Source organism: Aquarana catesbeiana, linkage group LG04, assembly GCF_042186555.1.
Source record: "Aquarana catesbeiana isolate 2022-GZ linkage group LG04, ASM4218655v1, whole genome shotgun sequence".
Taxonomy (NCBI): domain Eukaryota; kingdom Metazoa; phylum Chordata; class Amphibia; order Anura; family Ranidae; genus Aquarana; species Aquarana catesbeiana.
Genome location: NC_133327.1, coordinates 124,693,790 through 124,714,275, shown reverse-complemented (window position 1 = coordinate 124,714,275; position 20,486 = coordinate 124,693,790). Strand labels below are relative to the sequence as shown.

At 42.3% G+C, this 20,486-nt stretch overlaps 1 protein-coding gene across 4 annotated transcripts in view; it reads left to right on the top strand.

Annotated features, from left to right (window-relative positions):
• The window catches only part of EPHB1 (EPH receptor B1), a 453,260-nt gene that overhangs the window by 195,686 nt on the left and 237,088 nt on the right, over positions 1-20,486 (top strand). For all 4 annotated transcript variants that reach the window (XM_073625512.1, XM_073625507.1, XM_073625511.1 and 1 more), the window contains exon 3: positions 38-719. In XM_073625512.1, the coding sequence (XP_073481613.1) occupies positions 38-719 (682 nt within the window). The remainder of the gene's footprint in view (positions 1-37; positions 720-20,486) is intronic.

Sequence of the window (20,486 nt, the reverse complement as noted above, 5' to 3'; positions counted from 1 at the left end):
TCCTGTTTGATACATCTGTATTTTTATTTTCTTACAGTGGGAAGAAGTGAGCGGCTATGATGAAAACCTCAACACAATACGCACATACCAAGTGTGCAATGTTTTTGAGCCCAACCAGAACAACTGGCTTCGTACTACCTTCATTCCTAGGCGGAATGCCCAGCGCGTCTACGTGGAGATGCGTTTTACTGTCCGAGACTGTAGTAGCCTCCCTAATGTGCCAGGGTCTTGTAAAGAAACTTTTAACTTGTATTACTATGAGTCGGACTCCCACGTTCCGAATAAAGACTCAGCATTTTGGAATGATGCTCCTTACCTTAAAGTAGACACCATAGCTGCTGATGAAAGCTTCTCACAGGTGGACTTTGGTGGGAGGCTGATGAAAGTGAACACTGAAGTTCGTAGTTTTGGCCCATTGACTCGCAGTGGCTTCTATTTAGCCTTCCAGGATTATGGAGCATGTATGTCACTCCTGTCTGTCCGTGTCTTCTTCAAAAAGTGCCCCACTGTGGTTCAGAATTTTGCAGTCTTCCCGGAAACCATGACTGGGGCAGAGAGCACATCGTTGGTAATAGCAAGAGGAACATGTATCCCTAATGCAGAGGAAGTAGATGTACACATTAAACTGTACTGCAATGGTGATGGAGAATGGATGGTGCCCATCGGCAGATGTACCTGCAAAGCTGGATATGAACCTGAAAATCATACTGTCTGCAAAGGTAAGCTCTTGTCTCTACCTAGTGTCAATTCCTAATGGATTGGCTCACTATAGTAGAAAATATTTTTTTATGGTAACTGTATGTGCTTAAAGTGTTACTATACCTGCATTCTGTAGATCTGATCTGCCACAGTACACAGAACATGGAAATGAAAGTATTTTAGTAAATATAAACTGCTAAATACTTTTTTCTCATCAGCAGTATATAGAAGTCTTGTGACTTCTATCAGTGTCCAGCCGAGCACTGCTTAAAGCTTGTAGAAGGAGTTTTCATTCTCCTCTGGTTGTCCTATGAGGCTGCATTGCACCTGACTCTCACCAAACTGAGCACACGCAGAGTGCTTCCAAGGCTCTGTACTATCAAGAGATGGATTGGGGACAGTGGAAGAAGGGGGGGATCAGAGAAGACAGGATCAAACAGCCTTTTTACACAATGCAGTGGATTAACCCCTTAGGTTTCACAGTGAGTATAACAAGCATGCTTTACTGCATATACACACTGATTTTACTGTTGTGGGTTTAGTAACACTTTAGGATCTGTAAAGATAGTATTAGTATATCAATTCCTTTTTTATTTTACATGCCCTTATTCTTATTTTCTTCTACATTCACATGCAGGCCAAGCTGCCCAACAAAAGCGGCAAGCCTTTAGTTTCACTTTAAATGAATTAAAAGCTTTATTTATTTCTTTTTTTAATACATACATGAGAATCCGGACGACTTAATAATAATCTTGAATAAATAATCTCATTGATATGGCTGTTGTTTTACAAACCTACTTTCTATCTAGTATGTAACCTTATACCTTCCAGTTGTGTATAGTCATTATATATTTAAGCTTTAAACCACTGTGATTGTGCTTCTGGCCACCTATAAAGAGATATCTCATTGACGTTGGAGGTAGAGAAGTATTTGCTCCTGGAGTTGCTGGAACATGGGACCTTTTACAGTACTTGCTCGGACTTTGCACGTGTACAGCATTTTGATTCTTCCCCTTTATTCTCCCCTACAAAGCTGGATAATGTAACCACAAACATTTCCAGTAGCCATTGTTTGCTTACTGTGTACCTAAGAATAGCCAGGAAGCCTCAATCATGGCAAGCAATGCTCAAATTGTAACCATAGTTTGTAATTGTTAGGCCATTTGGGGCTGCCTACAAAATTCCCCTCCAAGGCAAGTCTGTCTGCCTGGATGATTAAAACCTCAGAATCCCCAGGGTTAGCTCAGCATATGTGTGTAACATGTAACATTCTCCAATATTCTGAACTTATCTTTTAACTGGAATTTCACTTTAGTTTTGTTGGCCTCAGGTGATAACACAGAAATGAAACAAAACCTCCTACATAAGTTGTAGCTATGTGCTAGAGGCTTCAGATGGCTGGTCTTCAGCCAACAGGGTCCTTGATGACCAACCCAATTTCCAAACTGACACAATGGGGTGGCACTGGGGAGCTAAGGTAACTGGCACTTTCTGGGGTATTGCTTATTTATGGATACTAAACACATGCAGCGCTAAAATATATGATAGAAATGTGCGTTTACATCCTATACATGTATAATATCATATAGCGTGAATAAATAACAAAATAATGTATTCATAACTTAAATCCTACACCAATATAAGCATTGTGTGCAATCAGTGAGCATTTCACAAATAACCAAAATTTAAGGAAAGAAAGTCCATTCATATGTGGTAAACCATATAAACATCCACAGAAACTGGAGGTTCATGGGCATATGAGGTGCCACATTTACGCATAAAGCAGAGGCTGGGGCCAAATATGTATAAAGGTGACACTTTACACACGGATCTTCTAAAATTCCGACTCAAAACTGTAAACGACATGAGTGAATATCCTTATCAGAGGGGATGGACACAGTCAACATACGGTGGAGTGTCATACGAGCTTGAGGGATCAAACGGTCCCAGGGGTGTCAGGCTGGAGAAATCAATGGTGTATGGATCCCCGACTAATCAGGATGTCTCTCTCGGGTGGAATGAGTATGCAGAGATAAACGGCTAGAACTCAAAGGGGTCCCATTCATGAAGGAAGGAAGGAACAAAAAATCTCCACATAGGGCATGAATCCGGTAAAAAATGCTTTTATTAAAAAGCTCTAAACAGCGCACTTTAAATGGATAAAAGGTGATCACAAAAGAGATAAAATCGCGTGGTAACAGAGTATCTGGAGGCTTTAGCAACCCGACATGTTTCGGACCATCGTCCTTCTACTGGGGCATAAACCTTTATGCCCCAGTAGCTTGCTTGCTTTTGCTTGCTTTCACACATAAACCTTTATGCTCCAGTAGAAGGACGATGGTCCGAAACATGTCAGGTTGCTAAAGCCTCCAGATACTCTGTTACCACGCGATTTTATCTCTTTTGTGATCACCTTTTATCCATTGAAAGTGTGCTGTTTAGAGCTTTTTAATAAAAGCATTTTTTACCGGATTCATGCCCTATGTGGAGATTTTTTGTTCCTTCCTTCCTTCATGAATGGGACCCCTTTGAGTTCTAGCCGTTTTCCTCTGCATACTCATTCCACCCGAGAGAGACATCCTGATTGGTCGGGGACCTATACACCATCGAACAGCTACGGTCGCCCCGGATGGAACTCTCTGCCAGGATTTCTCCAGCCTGACACCCCTGGGACCGTTTGATCCCTCAAGCTCGTATGACACTCCACCGTATGTTGACTGTGTCCATCCCTTCTGGTAAGGATATTCACTCATGTCGTTTACAGTTTTGAGTCGGAATTTTAGAAGATCCGTGTGTAAAGTGTCACCTTTATACATATTTGGCCCCAGCCTCTGCTTTATGCGTAAATGTGGCACCTCATATGCCCATGAACCTCCAGTTTCTGTGGACGTTTATATGGTTTACCACATATGAATGGACTTTCTTTCCTTAAATTTTGGTTATTTGTGAAATGCTCACTGATCACACACACTGCTTATATTGGTATAGGATTTAAGTTATGAATATATTATTTTGTTATTTATTCACGCTATATGATATTATACATGTATAGGATGTAAACGCACATTTCCATCATTTATTTTAGCTCTGCATGTGTTTAGTATCTATTTATTCCTACACTGTTAACCACATTGTTACATGCTGGCAGCTATCACTCGCACTACCTTTCTGTAATAGCGCAATTATTTATTTGTTCCAATTGCTTATTTATGGCAAGACTTTACATTGCCGCGGTGCAATACTATTATTATTTTTAGTATTTGTAGTAGTAAAATGGTATTGTACTGTATATAGCACCATCACCCCTAAAGATTTCTGCAAAGTATTTTATACAAACCAACATGAATAATACAGGTAATAAAAATAATAAAGAAGATTCTGAATGATGAGTTTATGTAACAAGATACAATTGAAGTGTGGAGGCCTACCAGTAGGAATGGGCCGAGCACCCCCCTGTTCATTTTGCAGCAGAACTCCTGAACAGGGGGAAAGTTCTAACCTGATCAGTGAACCCCACTGAAGGCTTCCGCCTTCTGGGAGGCATCCCGCCGACTGCCTGCCCTGCACTTTGACAGCCCTTATATAGGCAGGGGGCAGGGCCACCCGTGCACGTCACCCGGTGGCACCGCCCCCCCTGCTGACATCACGTTCCGAGTGCTGGCAATTGTAACTGCAAGCCATTTTAAATAGAATTTTTTTCTTTAGAAATGTCAGTTTTGCTGTAGCATGTTCTGTATATACCACAAATGCGCCACTTTACAGGCACCTTAAGGGGGGGGGCCCCACAGGCACGATATTTAAAGGAATTGTTCATTTTCATTGTTGCACTTTAAGCATCATTAAAATCACTGCTCCAAAACGATTGTTTTTTGATGTCCCCCAGGGCAGTAGCCAAACCCCCATACCCCTTTTATGGCCAATTACTTGCAAATAATGCAGTTTTTTTCTTAATTTTTTTAACCGGCATATTTTTTTTTTTTTATTCAGCTGTCAGCGGGGAAACCCATTGACAGCTGATGACTCATCGGTTGTTAAGAACAAGGCGGCCAGGTTCCCGACCCCGTTCCTTAATAACCAGCTTACACTGCACCCTGATTGGGCAAAGCTTAGCCCAATCAGGGCACAGAATGCACTGTGCGGCACTCAGTGCATTGCAGGGTGTTCGTCAGGACGAACACCCTGCAAATGCCGGTGTTCGGCTAATGGCCGAACAGGCAAATGTTCGTCCCGAACTCATGCTCAGGCCGAACTGTTCGCCGATCCCTACCTACCAGCATGACCTTGCTACAGATTTGTGGAGAGTCTCTTCAAATTATATTTTAGGTTTTGGGCTGTTATTCGTTCCTTTTAATTTTTTTTTAAAGCCTCGTTCAGATCGGTGTACTAAGGCCTCAATCACACAGGCGTTTTACAGCATAAACCGTGTTGGTCCTCACTTGAATGCACATGTCCTGTGCATCCCAGTGCAGGCAATAGCATTCATTTCAGTTGGGTCAAATTGGCTGCACAGACACACACAGCCACTGCTCCCATTTTGACAGTTGTGCAAGTGCACGGCCCCAAACTGTCTACATGGGGGACTGCCTGCAAAGGGGGCGAAGTACGCCCAGGTGAACGACGTCTTAGTCATGCTTGAAAAATAAGTATGTCAGCAGCTTTAAGGAGTATTCACTGGATAAAATTATTTTGACTGCAATGAGTAACTGACCTCATAGACAGGCCTTACGTGGCCAAAGTCTTGTATGTGTGGAACATCATTGTTATTCAGAGAGAGAAGCCAAAAAAAAAAACCAGGCACTGGTAATAATGGGATTGAGTAAGGCATGAGAATCTCAGCCAAGTAATGTATATCAGGCCAACCATAAATGATTTTTATCACTAACACTACACTAAATAGGTGAAATATAAGTGGTTTCTATGGATAACAACATATTGATACACCTTAGATTATGAAATAAAAACATTAAAGTGGTTGTAAAGACTCAAAGTTTTTTTACCTTCATGTATTCTATGCATGAAGGTTAAAAAAACTTTCTGTGTGCAACAGCCCCCTCATACTTACCTTAGCTCAATCTCGATCCCGTGATGTGCACAAGAGCAGCGTCTCTCATGGGTCTCTTCTGCCTTATTAGCTGAGACATTGCCTCCCGCTACTGTCAATCACAGCCAGTTAGCCAATAAGGAGAGAGCGGGGGCTGGGCTGAGGCATGCTCTGTGTGTGAAAGCAAGCAAAAGCAAACAAGCTGCTTGCTCTGGGGGCACTGGGCAGGAGGGAGGGGTCAGGAGCGCCAATGGGGGACCTGAGAATAGGAACCACTGCATAGTAAGTACGACATGTATTTTATTTTTTTAAGAAAAACAAACTGCCTTTAATATAACTTTAAGATTACAGTCTAGATGTATAACTGCCTGAAAAGCTTCCCAAAGTTTTAATTTCACACTCTCAGCTGCACTGAAGACCCAGCAGACTGTGTTTTATGATTTTTTTTTTTCTAGAGCCTCGTTATTTCTTTTTACATAATTAGTTCAGCTGTAAAGCGTAGATGTGCAATAAAATGTTGACATGTTGTAAAATTTTCCAGTATAAGTTGCTGTTGTATTCATTGTTAATATCAGTGATGAAATGCGTCTAAATCCTCGCTCTCACAAGATGTTCGACTTTTAGTGAACGCTTAGATCCAAGCCACTGCTAACCGATCAGACACCACCTGGATTTCATCATATGCATTTCTTTTAAAGGGATCCTTTCTTGAATGTATAACATAATGGAGTGCACAGCTCCAAGGCTCCTCCAAGCTATATGATATTCTCATTAAAGCGGAACTAAACCCTTCTATGCCTCTGTTTGATCTTCAACTGCGTTGGGGCGGCACATGTGATCAGTTATGACTTCTTCAGCCATTTGATGCTTTGACGGTTTGGTTGAGAGCACAAGCAAATGTGACAGCTAGCATTCTAGGCATGCCAGGAATGTAACTGTTTTTGGAAACCATTAAATCGATGGGTTTAGTTCCGCTTTAACTTTGAACTGTATGCTAGTTCAAGATCAAGGAAGTTACATTGTTATTTTTATTGCCTTGACACTGATGTGTGGCTTAGATGGGATCATGGCATATTTATGCAGGGGTTCTTCTAGCCATAGGTAGGGAATTAAAATCCTTGCCACTTGCATTTGTGCCTGTAATATGCATCCCTATAATAGGCAGAACAGTGGCTCAGTAGTTAGCACTTCTGCCTTGCAGCAGGGTAATCCCTATTATAACAACTACCTGCCTGGATTTTGCATGTTTTCCCTGTGCTTGCATGAGTCTTCTCTTGATGCCCAGCTCATGCTGGTAGGTTAATTGCCCCCTGTCTAAACTGACCCCAGTATGTGTGTGCATGTATGTATGAATGTAAATTAGAGACCTTAGATTATAAACTGCTTGAGGGCAGGGACTGATGTCTATGTGCAATATGTAAAATCCTGTGTAAGTTGTCAGAGCTATATATAGTAAATACTATAATAAAATATTAATGATGATAATAATAATAATAAATGAATTACTCTTCCACTTTCATGATCCTTTCTTACTTTATAATGAAACATTGTGTATATTTAACAGGGTAGATTTGATTTAAATCATTAGTAAAAAGGCTTGATTTTGATCAACTCGATTTAAATCATAATTTTTAAAGAACAACTGTCATCTCTGTCCGGCAGTGGCTCCTCCTCTGACCCGCTGTTGACTCACCGACAGTCCCATTCACTCTTGTGGGATGGCTGGTGATGTAGCAGTGACACAACAAGGCGAGAGACGTGGTGGCAGCAGGTGAGTGGACGCCCGCTAATGCCGCGTACACACGGTCGGACTTTTCGTCTACAAAAGTCCAACGGACGCTGACGGACTAAAGCTGGCTGGTAATCCGTTCGTGTGTGGGCTTCTCCGGACTTTCAGCAGACTTTTTCAGCCTCAAATCCGACGGACTTTAGATTTGAAACATGCTTCAAATCTTTACGTCGTAACTACGACGGACCCGAAATCCGCTCGTCTGTGTGCTAGTCCGACGGACAAAAACCCATGCTAGGGCAGCTATTGGCTACTGGCTATGAACTTCCTTATTTTAGTCCGGTGTACGTCATCACGTACGAATCCGTCGGACTTTTGTGTGGTCGTGTGTAGGCAAGTCCGTTCGTTAGAAAGTCTGCTGCAAGTCCGCCTGAAAGTCCGCCGGAAGTCTGTCGGACAGGCTGTCGGACTTTTGTAGACGAAAAGTCCGACCGTGTGTACGCGGCATAACAGGCGCTGCCATGATGGATCTGAAATGACAGGTGCTCTTTAAATGTAAGGACTCATTCTTGCTGGTAGTTAGAATCTTTAATATTTGCAAACAAAATGAAGGTTTCCTATTTAGGATAATAAGCTGTCAGGTTAGTAAAACAGTAATATCAGAACCAATTCAATCATATAGTTTGTAGTGTGCATAGATTTGCAAAACAATGGGATAAAGGAATATTCCCGAACTTTGTTTTATCTCATGGTTACTGTGACATTGTATGAATGCATCAATGCAGTGCATCAGCTTGCAGAGCTTGGATTCATTGATTGAGTTTACCAAAAATGTAAATATTGCAGAATATACAGCCTCATGCTACATAACAAAGCTCCATTTCATACTGAATAAACTAAATTATTAATGTATCCAAAAGAGAAAAATATTTTTAGATAGAATTTTACTCCAAAAGCATTTTATTAAAATAAATTTGATAAACAAAAAAAAAAAAAAATCGATTTAAATTAAAAAAAAAAAATCTGATTTCTTTTTTATTTTATTTTTTAAAAATCATTGATTTTTATCCACCCTGATATAGTAATTTTCAGCTAACAGTAACTGATACAGCAATGTAACTGATGAAAAACTGTAGAATATAGCTGTATTTTAAATTGTTAGTTCACTTTTTAGAAAAAAATGAGAAGGCACCCTTCATGGGTGATACAGTTTCACCATCCATGCAGTCCAGCACAAGTCTTGTCTTGGGGTTTTAAAGTGCAGTGTTCTTCCTTTTCATTTCCCAGGGGCACTAAGACAGCGGTTCTGATTGGTCATCATGGTCTTGTGTCAGTGCTGACCAATCAGAACCACTCTAATCCCTCCTGGCATCCCTAGGGAAATTAAAGGAAGAACAGTGCAGTTTTCAAACCCCGGGACCATTGTGGTGGGCTGCGTGGACAGTGAAACTGTTTCATCCATGGAGGTATGTACAGCGACGACCAGGGGGGTGGGAAGGGGGTGTAGACTGTTCACCATTTTTTCTAAAAAAGTAAACTAACCCTTTAAGCATGGTCAATGATTCTTCCATTACAAGAATGTCTGTAAAGGTAGTGACATGGCCACACACTTGAGTCTTCGAGCCCTGACAGCATCCCTGAACTTGTCTGTTATTTTAAATAAGAACTCCAGCCAAGTAGTTAAATAAACTGGTAAAACAGATATATGGACACTGTTTTGCTTTTCAAAGGTTTTGTAATTCTGTGCAACCAGGCTTAAGATCAAGGTAGGAATAGGAAGATTCCCAACCCCCTCCTAAAGCAGTGCTAACGTGTGGAACTTTTCAGTGTTTCAACTTTTCCTCATCTGAAAGCATCTAAAATATACTCCTAGTTATTATCCAGTACCTGCAAAGCCTTTCCATTCCTGAGCGATTGCTGTTATTGTTCACAATGACGTCACCAGTGCATGCGCAGATCATTATACATTCTTGCCACATTCAGGCTGCATTGTACACAGCGCCTATGCCAGGATGACGTTATCAACTATCCCCAGCTTAGGTGCATGCTCTTACTATATTTACTTGGGTACTTGGCTCCTTTTGGAGATGTTAGTAAGGCTGGAAAAAGGGATAGAGGAAACTGAGACTCAGACAAGATGACACCAAATTCAACAATAGCGGGGTTGAGTGTGGCCTACACCACAAAGCTAAGTAAGGTAAAAAATACAAGACATTTATGAGTCATTTGCTGAACTAAGAAAATGGGTTTCTGAGGTATTTTTTTTTTGTGGCGGACAGCAGTATTTTGCTTTAAGTAGCACCAGCAAAGATTGGTCAAGGACACAATCACAGCCCGCTGACTGTGCAGTGAAGGAGTATCAGCATACTGATAAGTCATCATTAGTCCACTGGTTAGCTGTCAGCACACAGTCAGCTTTATGTGTGTTTGAGCATCCAGTGAAACTACAAGTCTTCTGTTTCAATATTTTTATTACGTTTCGAGAGAGTATGACAAGCCATGGTTTCCCCACGCAGGGGCAATATTGAACAGGCACATACAAAAGAAACAGCGTATGTACGTAGAATGTTGCCAGGACCCAAAAGGGTCAGGGTAGAGGTAAGGCAAATTGGACAACTTATACTGTATTGTCCCCTAAGGGAAATCAGTCTCCACATAATAGCTGTCATATCAAGAATTAAGAGGAAATGAAAGGCAGACAGAAGAGGATAAAAAAAAAAAAAAAGGAAAAAGAAGAAAAAGAAAGAGAGAGAAAGGCCCCAGGAGAAGGCGAGTACCACGGATGCGGGACCTGCACAAGCAAAGTTTACGGTCGACCATAGTTAGTCGGGGGCAGAGACGGGCAGGAGTATGTCATTCAAGGGTCCCAAACTTTCAAGAATTTTGCATGCGAATCCTTCAAAATACTAGACATCTGTTCATCCACCATCAGAGTGGTTATTCTGGCTTTCACTCCTTGAAAAGCAACAGACGGAGTCTTCCAGGCCTAGGCTATAGTTGGCTTGGCAGATACATTGCCTTGCAAAAGTATTCACCCCCCTTGGCTTTTTACCAATTTTGTTACATTACAGCCTTTAGTTCAATGTTTTTTTTTTTAAATCTGAATTATATGTGATGGATCAGAACACAATAGTTTAAGTTGGTGAAGTAAAATTAGAAAAATATATACATAAAACTATTTTTCAGAAGTAAAAAAAACTGATAATTGGCATGTGCGTATGTATTCACCCCTTTGTTATGAAGCCTAGAAAAAGCTCTGGTGCAACCAATTACCTTCAGAAGTCACATAATTAGTGAAATGATGTCCACCTGTCTGCAATCTAGGTGTCACATGATCTGTCATTACATATACACACCTTTTTGAAAGGCCCCAGACGCTGCAACACCTAAGCAAGAGGCACCACTAACCAAAAACTGCCAGAAAGACCAAGGAACTCTCCAAACAAGTAAGGGACAATGTTGTTGAGAAGTACAAGTCAAGGTTAGATTATAAAAAAATATTGAAATCTTTGATGATGCCTAGGAGCACCATCAAATCTATCATAACCAAATGGAAAGAAAAAGAGGAGGGAATCAATCAGAGAGGCAGCACAGAGACCTAAGGTAAGTCTGGAGGAGCTGAGACTGGAGTATCTGTACATAGGACGACAATAAGCCATACGCTCGAAAGAGTTGGGCTTTATGGCAGAGTGGCCAGAAGAAAACCATTACTTTCAGCAAAAATCAAAATGGCACGTTTTGAGTTTGCGAAAAGGCATGTGGGAGACTCCCAAAATGTATGGCGGAAGGTGCTGTAGTCTGATGAGACTAAAATTTAACTTTTTGGCCATCAAAGAAAACGCTATGTCTGGCGCAAACCCAACACATCACATCACCCAAAGAACACCATCCCCACAGTGAAACATGGTGGTGGCAGCATTATGCTGTGGGGATGTTTTTCAGCAGTCGGGATTGGGAAACTGGTCAGAGTTGAGGGAAAGATGGATGGTGCTAAATACAGGGATAGTCTTGAGCAAAACCTGTAACACTCTGTGTGTGATTTGAGGCTAGGACGGAGGTTCACCTTCCAGCATGACAATAACTTCAAACACACTGCTAAAGCAACACTTGAATGGTTTAAGAGGAAGCATGTAAATGTGTTGGAATGGCCTAGTCAAAGCCCAGACCTCAATCCAATAGAAAATCTGCGGTCAGACTTAAAGATTGCTGTTCACAAGAGCAAACCATCCAACTTGAAGGAGCTGGAACAGTTTTGCAAGGAGGAATGGGCAAAAATCCCAGTGGTAAGATGTGATGAGCTCATAGAGACTTATCCAAAGCGACTTGGAGCTGTGATAGCTGCAAAAGGTGGCTCTACAAAGTATTGACTTTAGGGGGGTGAATAGTTATGCACATTGATTTTGTCCTATTTGTTGCTTGCTTCACAATGAAAAAAAAAAAAAATCTTCAAAGTGGGCATGTTCTGTAAATTAAATGATGCATATCCTCAAACAATCAAACAATCCATGTTAATTCCAGGTTGTGAGGCAACAAAACACGAAAAATGCCAAGGGGGTGAATACACTTGCAAGGCACTGTATAAAAAGGTATGTGGCCAATTTTCTGCTGATGCGCCAAAAGACCTGGTATAGGACAATGTAAAAGAGCCAGTTGGGCATCTTTACAAATTGTTACATGAAATAAGGATTGCAATAGGCCAAAGACTCTGGACCAGAAGCCGATCGGACGTGGGCATGACCACCATATAAGTATGACATCCCCATGCTAACCGCAATTCCAAAAACATTTGTCATTGCTGCCAGGTTAAGTGTGGGCAAGCCTTGCCGGGACCCAGTACCACCGCAGGAGCACTTTATACGCAGCCTTGAGAATGTTAGTATTAAATGAGCATTTCGATATCGTCATCCAAGCCTTACTCCAGTCCTCCCCCTCAACACCCGAACCAAGATCCCGCTCCCATTGTGTCACATAGGAAAGGGTTGACAAAGACGACCTACCATATAGGGAGGCGTATAGCAATGAAATAAGACCAGGGGCCCCCCGGGGAGTGTAAACAGGTATGCGCAAAGGATGTCTCACGAAAAGGAAAGGAGGCAGTGCGACGAAGAGATAAAATCCAGTTGCGCAATTGTAAATAATGGAAATGTTCCTGCCCAGGGATCTCATGTGTCTCCTGGAGGGTTTTCCATGAAGGGAATGAGCACATAGGTAAAAATAATGCACACTGGTAAAGCCATTGGAGGTCCATCAAGAGAAGAAACAGGGTTGTTCCAGCCCCAGCAGAAAAAGAGGGTTGTTAACGATCAGTAAAAGAGGCATGAAAGGGGACATCAGATTTCCCAAATATCGGACAGAGTCCCACAATTTCAAGCCATGAAGCATAAGAGGGCTTAGTGCCAGGGAGCGTAAATTATGAGGAAGCCAAAGCAATGCTTGTAGAGATATCGGGGCGCAGTTAGGTAGTTCCCACAACGGGATATCAAAAGTGGCATGCAACATAGATAATTGAGAAATCTGGGCTGCCAAATAATATTTGGCCAGGTTAGGTGCTCCCAGGCCACCTTGCAAACTATGGGTATAGAGCATCGATCTGGGTACCTTGGGGCGTTTATGAGCCCATATAAACTGAAGGACTCTGTTCTGTAAAAGGTGGAGATAAAAAGATGGGACGTGTATAGGGAGGGTCCAAAAGAAATAAAGAACTTTTGGCAAGACAGTCATCTTGACTGCATGAATCCGGCCTATCCAAGAGAGGGAGGGGAATTGCCAAGAACGAAGAAGAGAGGTCAAGGAGCGCAGCAAGGGATAGTAATTTGCTGAAAACAAGGTGGAATGGGAGGAAGTAAGTTTAATCCTCAAGTAAGCTATTGAGTGGGGTGCCCAGCGATAGGGAAATTGTGTCTGTAAATGTGTGACTAGGTCAGCAGGGAGAGGTTGATATTCAGCGCCATTGTTTAGGAGTGATTGATATGGGGGTCAGGAGGGTAGCAAACTTCTTATAATAGAGTACCGAAAATCCATCCGGACCAGGGGCCTTGGAGGGCTTTAGCAACTTAATGGCCAGGGCAATCTCATCCTCAGAAATATCCCCATTCTATAAGGTCTTATATAGACAGGTGTGTGGCCTCCTAATCAAGTCCAATCAGTATAATCAAACACAGATGGACTCAAATGAAGGTGTAGAACCATCTCAAGGATGATCAGAAGAAATGGACAGCACCTGAGTTAAATACATGAGTGTCACAGCAAAGGGTCTGAATACTTAGGACCATGTGATATTTCAGTTTTTCTTTTTTAATAAATCTGCAAAAATGTCCCCCCGGGGAGTGTAAACAGGTATGCGCAAAGGATGTCTCACGAAAAGGAAAGGAGGCAGTGCGACGGAGAGATAAAATCCAGTTGCGCAATTGTAAATAATGGAAATGTTCCTGCCCAGGGATCTCATGTGTCTCCTGGAGGGTTTTCCATGAAGGGAATGAGCACATAGGTAAAAATGATGCACACTGGTAAAGCCATTGGAGGTCCACCAAGAGAAGGAACAGGGTTGTTCCAGCCCCAGCAGAAAAAGAGGGTTGTTAATGATCGGTAAAAGAGGCATGAAAGGGGACATCAGATTTCCCAAATATCGGACAGAGTCCCACAATTTCAAGCCATGAAGCATAAGATGGCTTAGTGCCAGGGAGCGTAAATTATGAGGAAGCCAAAGCAATGCTTGTAGAGATATCGGGGCGCAGTTAGGTAGTTCCCACAACGGGATATCAAAAGTGGCATGCAACATAGATAATTGAGAAATCTGGGCTGCCAAATAATATTTGGCCAGGTTAGGTGCTCCCAGGCCACCTTGCAAACTATGGGTATAGAGCATCGATCTGGGTACCTTGGGGCGTTTATGAGCCCATATAAACTGAAGGACTCTGTTCTGTAAAAGGTGGAGATAAAAAGATGGGACGTGTATAGGGAGGGTCCAAAAGAAATAAAGAACTTTTGGCAAGACAGTCATCTTGACTGCATGAATCCGGCCTATCCAATAGAGGGAGGGGAATTGCCAAGAACGAAGAAGAGAGGTCAAGGAGCGCAGCAAGGGATAGTAATTTGCTGAAAACAAGGTGGAATGGGAGGAAGTAAGTTTAATCCTCACGTAAGCTATTGAGTGGGGTGCCCAGCGATAGGGAAATTGTGTCTGTAAATGTGTGACTAGGTCAGCAGGGAGAGGTTGATATTCAGCGCCATTGTTTAGGAGTGATTGATATGGGGGTCAGGAGGGTAGCAAACTGCTTATAATAGAGTACCGAAAATCCATCCGGACCAGGGGCCTTGGAGGGCTTTAGCGACTTAATGGCCAGGGCAATCTCATCCTCAGAAATATCCCCATTCTGTAAGGTCTTATATAGACAGGTGTGTGGCTTTCCTAATCAAGTCCAATCAGTATAATCAAACACAGATGGACTCAAATGAAGGTGTAGAACCATCTCAAGGATGATCAGAAGAAATGGACAGCACCTGAGTTAAATACATGAGTGTCACAGCAAAGGGTCTGAATACTTAGGACCATGTGATATTTCAGTTTTTCTTTTTTAATAAATCTGCAAAAATGTCAACAAAGAAATATGCCCGTTCAAGAGGTCACGGGCCACTGTAGATAAAGAGGGGGGACTTAGATGCTGAAAGAAGCTCTTGGAGTGTTCTAGATCAAACGGGTTTAGTTTTCGATATAATAGGGACAAAGAAGTTGCAAACTCTGCCGTGACCTTCGTTGGGTCGAAGGTAAGACCACCACCCCTGGCACGTAGCTGAACGGGCCTGTGAATGTGACCCAAAGAGTTGAGCTTCCTGGCTAACATTGGTCCAGGTTTATTGGCACTTGTATCAAATGTATGCCTGGTCCAGCGCAAGGCCTTTTCAGCTTGCTCAGTGGTAAGGAGGTCAAGTTCAGTGGCCAAGACGTCACGGGCCTTATGGTTGACCACAGTTGGTCGCGCCTTTTAGGCCTCGTCCGCCCGAGCCAGGAGAGAAGTCAAATCCTGTACCCTCTGTTCCCTGTCTCGTTTTCTAGAGGTAGCGATGTGGATCAGGTGACCCCTAATAGTGACCTTGTGAGCCTCTCATGGAGATACAGCTGAAGACACTGAACCCAGATTGTCAGAAAAGTAAGATTGAATATGGAAGTGTATCTGGAGACAGGAAGCCTGAGTGATATCCAGAAGGGCCAATGTGTAGGGCTTCATCTGATACCGTTTCTGTATGGTGGAGGATGCCAGATCTGCAAAAAGTTGATACAGGTGGCCCTGGAAGCAGGGATCACGTTTGTGCCGGGCCACTAGCAGAAGTGTTTCTTTCATGCGGTAGAAGATAAATTTTATTACAATATCCCTGGGGGGGCCTTCTGGCTTCTTTGGCCCCAGGGCCCTGTGTATGCGATTGAATTCCAAGCATTCAATTGGAATGCAGGCACCAGCTCCTGGAAAAGCGTAGTGGCAGTGGAGGCAAGATCCTCAATAGACTTAGGCAGACCACGCAGTTGCAGGTTGCCCCGACGAGATCTGTTCTCAAAATTTTCTAACTTCAGTAAGGCAGTGTTGCGTTCCTTCTTTAAGTCAGAGAGATCCTCCTCATGGTTTTATATTACTGTGGTGGCAGCGTCCATCTTGTCCTCTAGGACATTGGTACTGTTGCCCAGCTCCCTGATTTCCCTAGTCAGGTTGGCTGCTAACTTAGATGTGGCTGCAGAAAGTTCACTCTGCAGCATGCTTTTAAACTTTGCCAACAGGTCAGCATCCTGCAGAGGTGGTGGCGTGTGGGCTGGCAAAGTCTCTGGCAGGCTCTCAGCGTCCTATGGGGAATCCATGTAACCAGACATCAGCGGTGGGGAAGGCTCCATACTAGAGGCCAGGGTTTCAGGATCGACGGCCGGCTGGAGGTCTGCGGTTTTAGGCGGGTTTGCCGATCGGTGCTGGAGGAGCGGGTGATGAAACTACAAGTTTTAATATAAAAATACCAAAAATACTGGGCACAAGCCTGCAAAATTTAGCTGCATGCACTAAGAGGTGTAATCAATAAAAATATTAATATACAAAAATTGCTGCACTGTATAAAAATAAACAATACAATTAAAATTTAAAAAAATTTAAAAATTGTGCAGTTTACAGCAACTGAAAATAAAACAAAAAGTGTGATAAACAAATGTAATAACAACAATATTACAATATATCATTAATAATGTCCAAAATATTCTGTGTCTGAATAGCCTGTGATTAACAAGTGCAATAATATCTATGTAGCTATTGATAGTATCCAAAATGATCAGTGATAAGGTCCTTTAAAAAAACTAATTAAATGGTGTATATATGATAAAGTTCACAACATTTGCTGTAAATATTTGTATTAACAGTGAAACCATAAGCATAAAATACCCAAGCTCAACTGCACAATTGAGAAATACTTGCTGAGATTCTGTGTTCAGGCTGGGGGGATCCCCACTCCCCTATACGAACATCCAAAGCAGAAATTCAGCCTGCAAATCAATAACTCGTTAGTATTATCCTTTATTTGGCTACATCATATACACAGGATCAATGCTGACATGTTTCAGCCATTACAGCCTTGCTATGATTAAGGCGGACAAATTTCTGCTTTTAATAGTGAAACCAATCTACTCCGGTGACACCTCCAACAGCAATTGCCCCAGGGTGTGCTCTCATCTTATGGTTTCACCTCCATTACGAAAGGTCAAACAAGCATGAACAGATAGATATCCAGGCAACCACCTTCTTGGATACTCCCAGAGATAATGGAGGCCCTCTCTCACCACTTTCAAATAACATTCAGTGCTGCATGGGTTACTCAGCCACTGAAAATACAGTGTTGTGGGTACCAGAAGCTCAAAGAAAAAAAAAATCATAGTGCTCACTGCTACGAACTATTTTATTGAAAAGTAGGTAACATATGCACTCACATTGAACAGGTATTTGGAAGCATGAGCAAACACTGTACCAATACACCACTACAAGCCCAGGATTGCTGTCCCACAAGAAAACCGCACAGGGATGGATCAGATGCAGGCAGCCCTCAGTTAGTCTCACACTCTCCTGGGAGGTACAGCGATCCAGGAGAGTGTTTTTAGATTGAACTTTATTTACGATCATTTTGTATATTTTCAGTGGAGTATGACTACATAGTTATGATTGCACTTGTTAATCACAGACTATTCAGCTCTTTCAAGTGGACTTTATCACAGAATATTTTGGACATTATTAATGATTTATTGTAATATTGTTTGTTATTGCACTTATCACAGTTTTTGTTTCATTTTCAGTTGCTGTACACTTTTCCTTTTTTTATTTTCATTTTTTACATCCCCCACAATGACTAAAATACACTTCCAGTATTTTAGACAAATCTATCTTTTTTAGGCTGTATTTGTCAATGGTCATGGAAGAGAAGAGTCTACACCTCCTTTGCAGATCTAGGCCCTGACCGCCTCTATTATAATCCATGGCAGGGTAAAAGCTGTAGTATATTTCTAGTGGGATCATCAGATGGTAACTTACCAGGGCGCTGTGTCCTCAGGAAGGAAGGCTGCCAGGCGTGGGATGCAGCTGTTTATTTTGGAAAATGATTGAACACAAATATTTCTGTGGTGATCTTACAAAAACAATTTTAATTAGCACTGGGCTATTTATTTACTTATTCATAAAGTGCCAGAGTTCGTTAATGAGTGACAGTGATGAAAATAAAAGACAGCATGAAAGCTCAGTGGTTAGCATTGCTGCTTCCTGTTACAGGTGCTGCTGCTTCTATTACAGCAGAAAGTGCTTTATAATTCCCTCCCATTTATATATGAACACTAGGAGGAAATGTAATGCTCAACTCCAGAAAAAGAAATATTGGCCAAATACAAGAATCATGTACATTGATAGCTGAATTGTAGTGTCCTTTGTACATTTCTTCCATATATGTGCAGTAATCCGGCATGCAACTTCTGCACCATACCTTTGTGCAGAGCTTCCTACAATAAAGACCAGTCACTGCTGCTATCTCTTCTTGTGCAGCGTGACTGGTCTTGTCTCCGCCCCCTTATGTAGTTTTCTGCAGGCAGCTTGTAGTGGGTGGAACTACTGGGCCCCTCCCTCAGCTCTGCTCTCTGTACAGACATGGTACAGCACAGTGATGATGTCACTACCACTTTTACAAGGTAATAACTGAAAGGGCATTTAGTATAAACAAAGTGAATTTATATCCTTTATGACTATTGAGGATTATATTTGACATAAAAGTTTTTGGGCACAGTTTTAAGTTTTTTTGTCTCATCCCTTCTGGAGTGTATGCTTACTACATGCACTGACACTTTTTATGTAATGTTCAATAAACAGCTTTCAAGAGGTAAAACATATCAGCCTGGATGTCACACCACTTCCTCAAACTCAATCTATCCAAAACTGAGCTCATATTTCCTCCCCCATGTGCTGATTTCTCTGTCAAGATCGATGGCACAACTATCAACCTGTTCCCACACGCCAAGGTTCTAGGTGTAGTCCTGGACTCTGATCTATCCTTTCTGCCCCACGTCCAATCACTGTCCAAATCTTGCTGCTTCAACCTACGCAACATCTCCAAAATACGCTCCTTCCTAATCAATGACACCACAAAGCTCCTAGTTCACTCCCTGGTCATCTCCCATCTCGACTACTGCAACTCCCTCCTCACGGGATTACCTTTACATAGGCTGTCCCTCCTTCTGTCCGCTATGAATGCTGCTGCCAGACTCATCCATCCATCCATCCATTGCTCAGCGTCTGCAACCCTCTCTGCCAATCCCTCCACTGGCTTCTGCTCACCCAACAAATTAAAGAGGATGTAAACTGCTGGTTTTTTATTCTGACCTGCAAATTAAAGGCATAATGTGCTAGTATGTAGATTATGTGAAACTTTCCTGCAAACAAAGTCCTCCACCGATGCATTGTCATCGCTTGGGGCCACATCCATCTTCACCCATGTTCCTTCTGGGTCTGCAGGCACCAGCTGTGTGACTGGCCGGAGCCACAGGATGTCACTCCTGCGCATGCCGCCTGCCATGGCACAGGGCTCTGAAGGAATGGCATGGGTGGCCGTTCCTTCAGAGCGCATGCACCGATGATGTCATTGGCTGCATATACAGTAAACATCTCCTAAACAGTGCACATTTAGGAGATATTTACAGTGCCTATAGGTAAGCCTTATTATAAGCTTATCTATAGGTACAATTAATCAATAGGAGTTTACAACCACTTTAAAGTCAAAATACTAACAACTTACAAAGCCATCCACAACTCGGCCCCCAGCTATATCACTAACCTTGTCTCAAAATACCAACCAAATCCTCCTGTTCGTTCCTCCCAAGACCTCCTGCTCGTTAGCCCATTCGTCACCTCCTCCCATGCTCACCTTCAGGACTTTTCTCAAGCCTCTCCCAACCTATGGAACTCCCTACCCCAATCTGTCCGACTATCTCCTATTCTGTTTGCTTTTAGACGATCCCTGAAAACCCTTCTCTTTAGAGAAGCCTATTCTGCCATCACCTAACACTTGTACTTTCTCCATCAGCTCGCCCCCACAGCTATTACCTTTTGTATCACTTGACTTTCTCTACTAGATTGTAAGCTTTAATGAGCAGGGCCCTCTGAATCCTCCTGTATTTTAACTGTACTGTCTGCCCTCATGTCGTAAAGCACTGAGCAAACTGTTGGCGCTATATAAATCCTGTATAATAATAATAATCAGCTAAGCTTCTTTTTCATGGCTTATAAACCTTTCAAATCACAGTGGCTAATTGTACTTCTTTTTTTTCACATGGTGATACTTTTAAAAATCTTTATAGGCCCATTGCAGATGTCCAACTCTTGGTCCTTATGCCCACTGCTCAATCCATTGATTGCTATGGCTGGGTCCAAAATCACATCATGGCTTCCGGAGAAATATGGCTAACCATAGGATTGAGTAAGACAAGCGGCGAGCGTGTACAGTAGGAGCTGGATGCAGCTT